Source organism: Zea mays, chromosome 4 (genome assembly GCF_902167145.1).
Source record: "Zea mays cultivar B73 chromosome 4, Zm-B73-REFERENCE-NAM-5.0, whole genome shotgun sequence".
In the NCBI taxonomy this organism is placed as follows: domain Eukaryota; kingdom Viridiplantae; phylum Streptophyta; class Magnoliopsida; order Poales; family Poaceae; genus Zea; species Zea mays.
In genome coordinates this window covers 153139184-153149279 of record NC_050099.1, presented here as the reverse complement: position 1 = coordinate 153149279, position 10096 = coordinate 153139184, and the positions used below count along the sequence as shown (strand labels likewise).

At 46.1% G+C, this 10096-nt stretch overlaps 1 protein-coding gene across 1 annotated transcript; it reads right to left on the bottom strand.

Moving 5' to 3' along the window:
• Window positions 1–2030: 2030 nt before the first annotated feature.
• LOC100272429 (uncharacterized) lies at window positions 2031–4348 on the bottom strand. The gene is made up of 3 exons (NM_001146904.1): window positions 4010–4348; window positions 3707–3836; window positions 2031–3066 (listed from the first exon to the last, which is right to left on the bottom strand). The coding sequence occupies exons 1-3, from the start codon at window positions 4143–4145 to the stop codon at window positions 2397–2399; spliced, it is 936 nt and encodes a 311-aa protein (NP_001140376.1). The 5' UTR covers window positions 4146–4348; the 3' UTR covers window positions 2031–2396.
• Between the last annotated feature and the right edge of the window lie 5748 nt (window positions 4349–10096).

The following is a 10096-nucleotide window of genomic DNA, read 5'->3' as shown; positions in this document are numbered from 1 at the left end:
GAGAATATTGGAACATTCCCTCTCATATGTCTCTCACTATGCTTAGTTGTTGATCATTTGTGAGATTGAGAGCATCCTAGCCATATCATCAATTGATTGATCTTTGAGGCACTAGGGAGATCATCAAGCAAGGTTATTGGCATGTTACTCTTGGAGGTTGTCGCCTCTGATATGACCTGGTGGTGCAGCACAATTGAGCTCTTCAAGTAGATTGTGAAGAACCCCGATGCAACACAATTGCGAGCAGTCAACTCTGCCCGAGCCAATGGATGTTCATGATGGCACCGCCCACGACCGTCTGCCTTGGTAGCACGTGGCTGAATCACATATGTTTTCCTCATTAACATGCAGGTTATTGTGCGGGCCATGTGCGCGGCGATGTGACATGGCCTCTCGCCTCGGTAACGTGCGGTGCGGTAATTCGAGCCTACGCGTCCTGACAAAATTCTGCTCTGAGCACAAAAACGCACGCCTCAGCCACCTGCATTGAATGCAAGTGAATTTGCTTCCAGTCGAAGGCTTGTGCCATGTGCCCATGGCCACGTGGCAGCACCGGAACCCTACTCGAGTGGAGAGCGGGGACCCAGAGCGCATGCTGGCTTGATGTCTTGGCCCCCTTATCTGGGTCCCAAATGGTATACGGGGAGGCCTGGGACGATACACGTGGAGGTTCGGGACCCTTCCATGGGGTCCATACTCATGATAGTAGTCACTGAGCATTTTATCCCCTAGGACATGTGATGTCATAGGACCTATCCCCGAACGGGGAGCGGGTCCGGAGGCCAATGGCCCGTCTGACGGGTCTGTACCCATGGGTCTGGCTATTCAATTAATGTATGCGGTTATAGGTAACCACGCGGGTATTTGACCTTGGTATATTAGGAGAGGGTGCCCCAGTTATGTGATACCGACATGTAACTTTTAGTTGGAGACATCCAAATATCTCCGGCTAATAGTTCAACTAACTATTAGCTACACTTTAACTACCCATTAATTCATTAGTCGTTTCAACCTATCTAAAATCAGGTGTGATATAAATATATATATACCACTTTCAAAATAATAATATATGAAGTTATGCGTATAAATATACGGTTTTTTAAGGTGGTGTCTTAGTTTTTGCTGGTGTCCTCATTTTTAACCTTAGTCATGTTTTTTCTCAATTTTATTATTCCAGTGCTATAAAGCAGTTGGACAAAACTAAGCATTTGTTTGACTTTAGTCTATATCGGCTTCTACTACTTTTACAATATTTTGTCTCTATGGATTACAGTTATAGCAGTCCAAATAGCTGGCTTTAATCCGAAGTGAACATGTTATTTAACTTCCATAACGAAAAGTTGTACAAATATATTTTTTAAAAAAGGAAAATAATGGTAGGTCATAGCTAGGGTTGAAAACGGACGGAAAAAATCTCGTCCCGACTCGTATCGTTTTCTATATTTGATCCGACTGTTTCCGTATTTACGAAAAATATGGAAACGGGACGGAAACGGGAGAAGACTTGTTCCGTCCGTTTTTGCGGGATCTCGTTTTTTCCGGATTGAACCTGTATTTATTCCGTATTTGACAAATATGGGACGAGCCTAATATGCATTAGTATATTAAATAAATCCTCGTGTATTTAGGTGACAAATTATAGCACAATTGACTATTGTAACCACCGGCTCTATTCAAATGACAAGTGATCTAAAATCTTAAACAACATCGGATGTAGCTAAATGTACACATTTAGCAACCAAACAACAATAGAATGTTGCCTCTCTATATCTATTTGTTTTATGTTAATGTTCTGTTAATCAATCACTAATCAAACATCAATAAGATTTCTATTTGTATTAAATTATGAGTTTCCGTTAGTATTTCCGTTTCCGTTCGTTTTCGCAATTCCGTTTATCTCACTCCTGTTTCCGTTCCCGACTATTCCGGACCCGATCCCGTTTCCGATAGTAAAATGCGGATATGGAAACGGGAGAGGGTTTTTTCGTCCGTTTTCATCCCTATTCATAGCAGATAGATGGAATGGCCCGCTCTAAAAACCAGGTCAAATATGTTTCCAGTGCGAAAAAGCAGTCCCAGAATCTAACCGAAGATTGAAGAACATCTCGTGATGTATTAGAGCATCTCCAATGAACAGAGAATCCTCATACAGGCAATAATACACCATGATGTCCTACCAAAACCAACCCTGGATAATAACAAGCTAAACCACGCACTTGCTGGCCTAACCCAAAAAATTGCTGATATGCCAGTGCAGTCACACGCATATCTATATACATCCATGCGCGCATTTCGAGGCGTATAGCTAAGCCGTAGAGGCATGGCCAGTTGGCTACTGCCGCTTGCCGTACCCGTACGTATGTGTACCGTGTACGTACGTGGTGCTGGCTACGTCTTCACTTGAAAGCCGAGTCCAGGGACGCCTCAGCGAGCACGTCGAGCGGCGGGAACAGCGAGAAGCCGCCGTGCCGGCCATGGAACAATCCCAGCTCTTCGCCCGCGAAGTCGAGGAACATCTGGTACTTCGCCTCCAGCGCCTCCGCCACCTCCGTCTCGTTGTCGTTGGACGCCGCCGAGGAGTCGTCCCTGAGGCCGAGCAGCAGCGCCCGCGGCTCCTGCTTGATCGCCGTGTCCTTCCTCTTGACGACGGGCGCCGGAAGCGCGGGCACCGCTGGCGTCGTGTCCGTCTTGCGGCGGAAGGAGTCCCCGATGTCCGAGCTCCACAGGCGCAGGAAGATGTCCGCGGGGTTGGAGGCCTTGTTGTCGGCCGCGCCAGCGACGGTGGTGGAGGACGAGGAGGCTGCAGACGTGGTGGTGGTGGCTGTGGTGGTCGCGGTGGTGCCGGAGGAGGCGGCGGTGGCGGCGAGGAGGGAGAGGCGCGCCTCGGCCTCGAGCCTGGCCGTCTCCCACTGCGCCATGTGGCGCGCGGCGGGGCAGCCGGCGGCCGGGCCGGGCGGGGGCTCGTCGAGGCCCATCCGGCGCAGCTGCTTCTTGAGGTGCGTGTTCCAGTAGTTCTTGATCTCGTTGTCCGTCCGGCCTGGGAGCTGCGCCGCGATCATGGACCACCTTGAGGTACCAGGATCAACACCAGATAAAAAAAACCGTCAACGTATGCCGTTCGTTCTCGAGAGAATGCAACAATATTATTTATGACAATCAAACTGTCCAAGTTTATAGTAATTAGCACCAGCGTGTGTATACCTAATTTAATGACACTTCTTTTTGTACTGAAAATGTTTGTATTTTTTTATATAAATTTAGTTGAAGTTTAGACCGTTTGACTCTTCAAGCAGCGAGAATAGTTTGCAAACTTTTTTTCCGGAGAGGGAGAGAGTTGTCCTGCCAATAGCAATCAGCCAATCACCAATTGCCGTGGCAGAAATATGAGCAGACAGGGCTCTAGTAAATAGGAGTACTACGTCTACGAGAGCGAGGCAATAGCAATACACATCCGGCATGCTGAAGGCGCCAGGTTTTGGACGCGATGCCTTGGACGGAGGTGGCATCATTCAATGCGACGCGATGCTTTGCGACAGTGAGGCGCTGCGCCGAGCAGTACACCGGCAGTGCGAGCTCTCTAAGCTATGATGAGTGAGTGAGATGAGAGCATGACGAGAGAGGAAACGTGCTGCTCTCTGCCGGTGCCACAGATCGAATGGGACGGGCAGGCAGTTGCTACCTCGGCTCGGCAAAAAAGTTTTCTTACTTGTTGCCGACGATGGCGTGGAGCTGGACGATGGACTTCTCCTCCTCGGCTGTGAAGGGCCCGCGCTTGATGTCCGGCCGGAGGTAGTTGGTCCACCGCAGTCGGCAGCTCTTGCCGCACCGGTTCAGCCCTGCATGCCATTGCCATCCCAGAAATAGAGTAAGCATCGTTCACTCCGGCGAGGAATTTGGTCGGCATTTTAGGCCAGTGCGAGTGCGACACCAATGGTCGGGCAGAACTAAGCTAAGACGACGACGGTGGAAACCGCGAAGAGAAGGGACTAATAAAGAGAGGAATTCTGACCTGCGAGCTTGGGGAGCAGGCGCCAGCTGCCATGGCCGTTGGTCTGGATGTAGTCGACGAGGAGCTTGTCCTCCTCCGGCGTCCAGGGCCCCTTCTTGAGGCCCTTGTTCTTGTCGCAGCAGGGTGCCCTTCCCATCGGCTCGGCCGCCGCCCGCCGAACCGCTCTCGATCGCGCTGCCGCCTCGCTCTTCGGCTCTTCCCAACCCCCACAGCACAAACGCGCGTGCGCGCTCTGAAACTAACGCGTCGCGACGACACCAAGCACCAGAGGTCGCGCGGCGCTCAAAGGCGCTTTTTTTTGTCTTGTGGGTGTGATGTGTGTGGGAGGGAGGATTGGTCGAGGCAGGGGTCAGGGGAAAAGCGGCCGCGGATGACGAGGAGGGTTTTGTTTGCGGCCGAGGAGGATCCCCGGGGTGCGCTATTAATGGCGGAGATTTCCACCTGCTGCCTGCGACAAGACGACGGAGTAGACGGGTGGCGTGGGGGAAGCGGAAGGGAAGGGAAGGGATGGACTGGGAGGGAAGCAGTGCAGAGGCCTCAAGCTCAGCGGTTCTGGTTTTGCGTGTCGAACTCGGACCGTGCGGCCATGGCATTGGCGCCATCCCCATATCATGGGCTGGTTGATTGGATATGGCGCTGCCCGGTGGGCTATAAAAGCAGGTGTTTGGATATTAATGACTAGTAGAAAACTTTAGTTCGTGTCACTTAAATTCTAGTTAGAAGTATTAAATATAGCTTTATTATAAAACTAGTTACACAAAAAAAAACTAAACGACAAAACGAAACCATGAAGCTTAATTAGTCCTACATTAAACATCTCACGTCGTTTAATTATTATTTATGTAATTAGTTTTTTTATAATTAAACTATATTAAACGCTTGTAACTAACATTTAAACATATCATGTTACACAAACTAAATTTTAACTAGGAGGATTGAGACACGAGGGTAGGGATGTCTACATGTCTGATTTATTATTGGTATAAAATGTGGATATCCGTAGTATTATATGTATGTGCTTTTAATTATATTTATTCTATGTCTAAATTTATATTTATGTAATTATGGATGTCTACATGTCTGATTTATCATGGGTCCATTTCTTTTCATGTTGCCTTTGCCTAGTAATGCAGTTTGTGTACTGGGCAAAAGCACACAACGCTTGGTTTAGCTCCTTGGCTTTGGACTACCCAAATAAATACCCTAAGTCACATTATCTCATTACGCGTTAATTGATGAAGGTATATCTCATATTATTTCGACACTTTGACAACTATCTTATACAGAGGAAACCATAGGCCGACCTTGAAGAAACTTCAGAAGATTAAAACCTCATTTTTTTTTCTGTGGCTGAGGAACAGTGTCCTCTTCACCAAGCCTGATGCTTTCACTAACTCCAAAGTACCCATATTTCTTCATCACTTCTACGTGCCCCTTCTTCATCATCGACTTTTCGAAGCTCACATGGCTCGGCTTCGTCGAGCGAATGTCGGTATCATCCTCTTAAACTTCAAGTTCTTTGCCACTTTCTTCATCTGACTCATCTTCGTCAAGATCAACTACAATATATTCAACATTTCCTTCTTTGACCTGGGTTATCGCTTTGGCTCCAGTAGCTAGGGTGCTGTCCAGCAGTCATTTTGATTACCGCCATTTGCAAGCGTACCAAGATCAAACTTCCTAAGCTCACGAAAATCAATAAAGCGAATAAGTTTCGGAGGCAAAAAAAATGGTGGTAGCAACAACAGAAAATGTGGGGCCTAACCCATGCGGGTGAGCTCTGTTATTATAGTTAAAAAAAACACAAGAGTCGAGGAGTCAACTGGTGCTCACTCGCTGTCGGTGGACTACCAATGCTGATTTCCGCCACTCACGCTACAAAGCATATTTGAGAATATCTGTTTTTGACAACGCTCTCGTGGAAGGTGTTTTTCAGACCTTTGGCACAAGATATTCTTCGTTTAATGCGTGATCTGAGTCCATTATATAAAATGAATTAATTCTGCAAGGGGCTACTTTTGGGAGAGTGCCTCTGGCCGAAGGTCCTCAAGCTAACGAGTTCCAATTATTTCTAAGTCTGTTACAGGACGAATAATATGAGCTTCGGATGGGGGACACCTTTGTGGTGTTAAGAACAAGGTGATAACACCGTCAGCATGAAGCAGCTGAAGCAAGTAACAAGAAGACAAAGGAAGGCTCAAGCGGCGTGCGCAACACGTCTTTAAGAAGAAAATATTATACTACACTCGACTAGATTTGTAGATCATATGTATAGGATTTAAGTATATAAATATAATTTTATACGAAGTTTTACGTTGCTCCATCACTATTAATAGCGGTACAATGTCCATGCATTGCGGACCTTTTTCATCGTTCGCATATGCACCCACCCTCGGATCGCTCAATATCCGAAGTTGAAAGGCATAAACGTCTTCAGGCCATCTTCGAGCATTCCAAAGGTAGCCTTGTAATCTTATGAAACTAAAATAAAGAAAATAAAAAGGTAAAGCTTATGTCTTATGATCCATATACTCTCATACCTTCATGTTTTACCTTAATAAACATTCTTATTCATTCTAACCTTCTCCCCTTGATCTACTTCTTCACAATGTGTAAATCGAGGGAAAGAACTATGTTATTTTAATTGGGTTGTACTGTTTTGGTTCTCTACATGAATCTAAACATGTTCCCAACCAATACTTGTAATAAAAACTGGTAATGTTATAACAATTATTTTTATATAAATACTTGTAATAATTAATACAAGTATTCATGAATAATTATTTAACTTGAGTAAAATCATCATTTCATATGAAAGTTAATATTACTTGAGGCCAGAACTAATGGTAGTGCCATATAAAAAACAAAATTTACATCCAGTGTTAAAATAAGAAATTTATATTTTGAGGATCAAGAAATGAACCAAAAAAATAGTAGTAAATAAGAAATTGTCTCTTGTTTGATTGGAGAGATAGAATCGTCCATGCTTTTATGTTTTCGTTTGAAGAATTAGAAAAGATAGGATAGAGGACTGTTTTGCATCCCTTAACAACCGTCAAGGCGTTCAGGGAGTCCATGGGTGTGATAATGGATCACCGTTTCACCAACCAAATATTTTTTTTCACGACTCGTTTGAGTCATTAATTTATTTTAGTTCAAAAATAAATATAAATAAAGTCTGATCTTAATATGGTCCGATTCTTAAATTTTAAAGTATAAAATTTAAATCTATTGTCATTATACTTTTTTCTTCTTTCATTTCTCAAAGTTGAGGTCGTGTCTAGGGCTGGAAACGAGCCAAGCTCGATTCGACTCTAGCTTCCCAACTGAGAGATTAGACTATAGTTTGGCTCGTTCAGTAGTTTTATTTAAGCTCACGAGCTTTACCGACACTAAACAAGCTTGAGCAGGCTTGCAAGCATCTAGCTTTTTTTTCACTTTGTCCAATCGTCCATCCATAGCTCGGTCCAACCGTCCTTCAACACCAGCAGGGGGTCCAATTGCCTCGTACGGCCACCCCTCCCTGGTCGGCGCAGTAGCCCCACCCGACTGCCCCTGGGAGACGGCCGGGGTTGCCACTTGCTTGGCCCGGCGGCGCAGCTGTGTCTTAGCCTCTATGGGGCGCAGCCATCTGTAGGGCATGGGCTCCGCGGCGGTGCGACTAGCCTGGGGGGAGGCCGGGAGCTCCCTGACAACACCGATCGGCCCGTACTCGACTTGCGGCATTCATTCACGGGGGCGTGATTGAACCAGCATCTCGAGGAAGAAGCTGCAAGAAATGGTGATGCCACGGAAGGGGACGACGTGGTACTTGAGTAGCATACATTTAGAGCTTCCATCCATCGGAACTGAGTACTAAATTAATTTTATTATATATTCTTAGAGCGAGCTTGTCATATTTTGCCTACACAACCAACTCGAGAAGATTAATTCAACGTAAAAGTCCAAAATCTTTAGGATGACGTACGTTGTATTGGAGCACACGACATCTAGAGCTAGATCGTCCAGCTACCCTAAACAGGAGAGCGTAGTGAGTATATCACACTTATATGGTGAAGAATATAAAGGTTCATGACCAAACTATCAAAGGATAACTAGTCACTTTAGAACGATTAGTTTCTTGCAAATTAACCGTCGAAACTCTCGCACGGAAGGGACCCCCGCCGGGGCAAGGATATTGTTAGGTTTCTCGAGGTCGTAGGTCCGGAAGCCTAGAGTATCTTTCTTGGTCATTAGATCAAGTGATAAATAGGTTGTTTACTTCAGATTAAAGTTAATTGTTCGTACTGTTGTAGATGCAATTTATTGAGACAAAACACTATAAAAACATAAAAACAGTAGAAATCTTTTCGGGTTAAAGCCAATTGAACAGCATGCAATAGCAATGTGCGGTTGAGACGTAGACAGTACATAGATTTTTGTTCGATTGGATGTTGAATACGTATCTAAAGAGAGTGGTCTCTTAGTAGAAAACAACTTAATGTTTCTCATGTCAGAAGCCAATTTGAAAAATAGAACGGTTTGGAATCTAGGCAAAGTAGTAGTCATGTCGGACCTCTTAACGTTGGCTAGCTTTATACGCCTGGCCTGGTCGACAAGACACTTTTGAGTGTCAACTCAACAAAGGGTGTAACTCAAGGAAGTCAACTAGAAGCCCTCTCGTTTGACTTATTATACATAAACATAAACTAATAAAAACAATGTGGACCCTGAGTTGGCATAGGAATAGGAATAGCATATGATCGCCGCAGGAACAGTGATGAATTGAGCTGGGGGTACCGGCCGGCAGCACTGATCGACGGCGCCGCCGAGGCTGAGGGAGTGCGACGAGGAGGGAGATGATGAAGGGCACGGACGGAGGGGCCTTCAATGAGCAGCCTGGCAGCCTGGCCTACTGAGTGTAGCTCGGATTTTGAGCAAGGGGCAGGAAGTAAATGCCAAGTTCAGAGAGGAGTTCCTGTCTCGCTGCGGCCGCTGTTGTTGCTGCCTGCTAGCTGCAGTGGCAGTCGCAGTCGCAGCGTGGCGAGGGGGCATCGCCATCATCATGATGATACAGCCGGAGCCCGGCCGGACATCGATCGGGGCCTCAGCAGACAGCAGGACCGCTCCGCTCCTGCCCTCGCTTTCTTTTTCTCCTAATATATATACTCTTATTACTGTAAGGCACTAGTACCATGGCCCGGTTTGAATCCACTTTTTAACTGAACTTTACTCACCAATCCGGCACAAACCAACAAAACCTAAAAGTTTAGCGGAACTATATATTTAGATTCTAGAACATGTTCCAGCTGATTTCAGCTAAGCTGAAACACACCTAAAAATGTATATATATTTTTTGGCATTCAATCGAAGTTTAGAACCGTCTGGATTTCCTAGCGGCTAAACTTTACCAGTTTACCTGGTGGACGCATACAGTACGTATACGTACGGTGGTAGCCCTAGCTACTGCTTTGTACGGGGTGCTTGTACGTACGTGTGCAGGCTCTGTAGCCTGCGTGGATAATGCAGTAGTGGTAATTTCCTTCTCTCTGGTCCAGGAGAACCAGAAGCGCTGCCAGGTTTTCTAGCTCATGCATGCAAGAAACTTTACTGCTTTCCCGATGATATATATTCTTATTAATGGAACTCGAGAACTAGCTGTCATGGGTTCCTTGCATGGGAGCTCTTTCCTGTGTTCGCGGCTAAACGCATACAGCGGCTCACTCCCTGTGCGCAATTGGCAAAGCATAGTTTTGTTGTTCATTTGGAGCACGTTTGCGCGGCCTGACTATGCTCCCAGGATGCAACCCTTATGTTTGTGTGGCCTTACTTGCTTTGGAGCTCGGTTCTACGCGTGCAAAAGTGGCTCTTCAGCCTGGCTCCCAGGAAACATAGGCAAGCTCCATTTTTTCTCGTGGCGCAAACTAGCTGTTCATGGCTGCTCCCAAGAAACAAAAGTGACTCTTAGCCTGGCTGCCTACGTGTGGAGCTCACTTGGACCAGACTTATTTGGTACAAGTGCACAAACAAAATATATTGCAGCAATTGGGACCGGTTAGCTTCAGCCTAGACCACACGAGCGAGCCGAGCCGGCCAGATACGCGTCGC

Bases quoted from the DNA above. Each gene is read 5' to 3' on its own strand.
- LOC100272429 (NM_001146904.1), bottom strand. From the start codon at position 4,145: ATGGGAAGGGCACCCTGCTGCGACAAGAACAAGGGCCTCAAGAAGGGG. The intron at 3,837-4,009 runs GTCAGAATTCCT...AATGGCATGCAG, and splicing joins CCTGCTCCCCAAGCTCGCAG to GGCTGAACCGGTGCGGCAAG. The intron at 3,067-3,706 runs GTAAGAAAACTT...TGGTACCTCAAG, and splicing joins CACGCCATCGTCGGCAACAA to GTGGTCCATGATCGCGGCGC.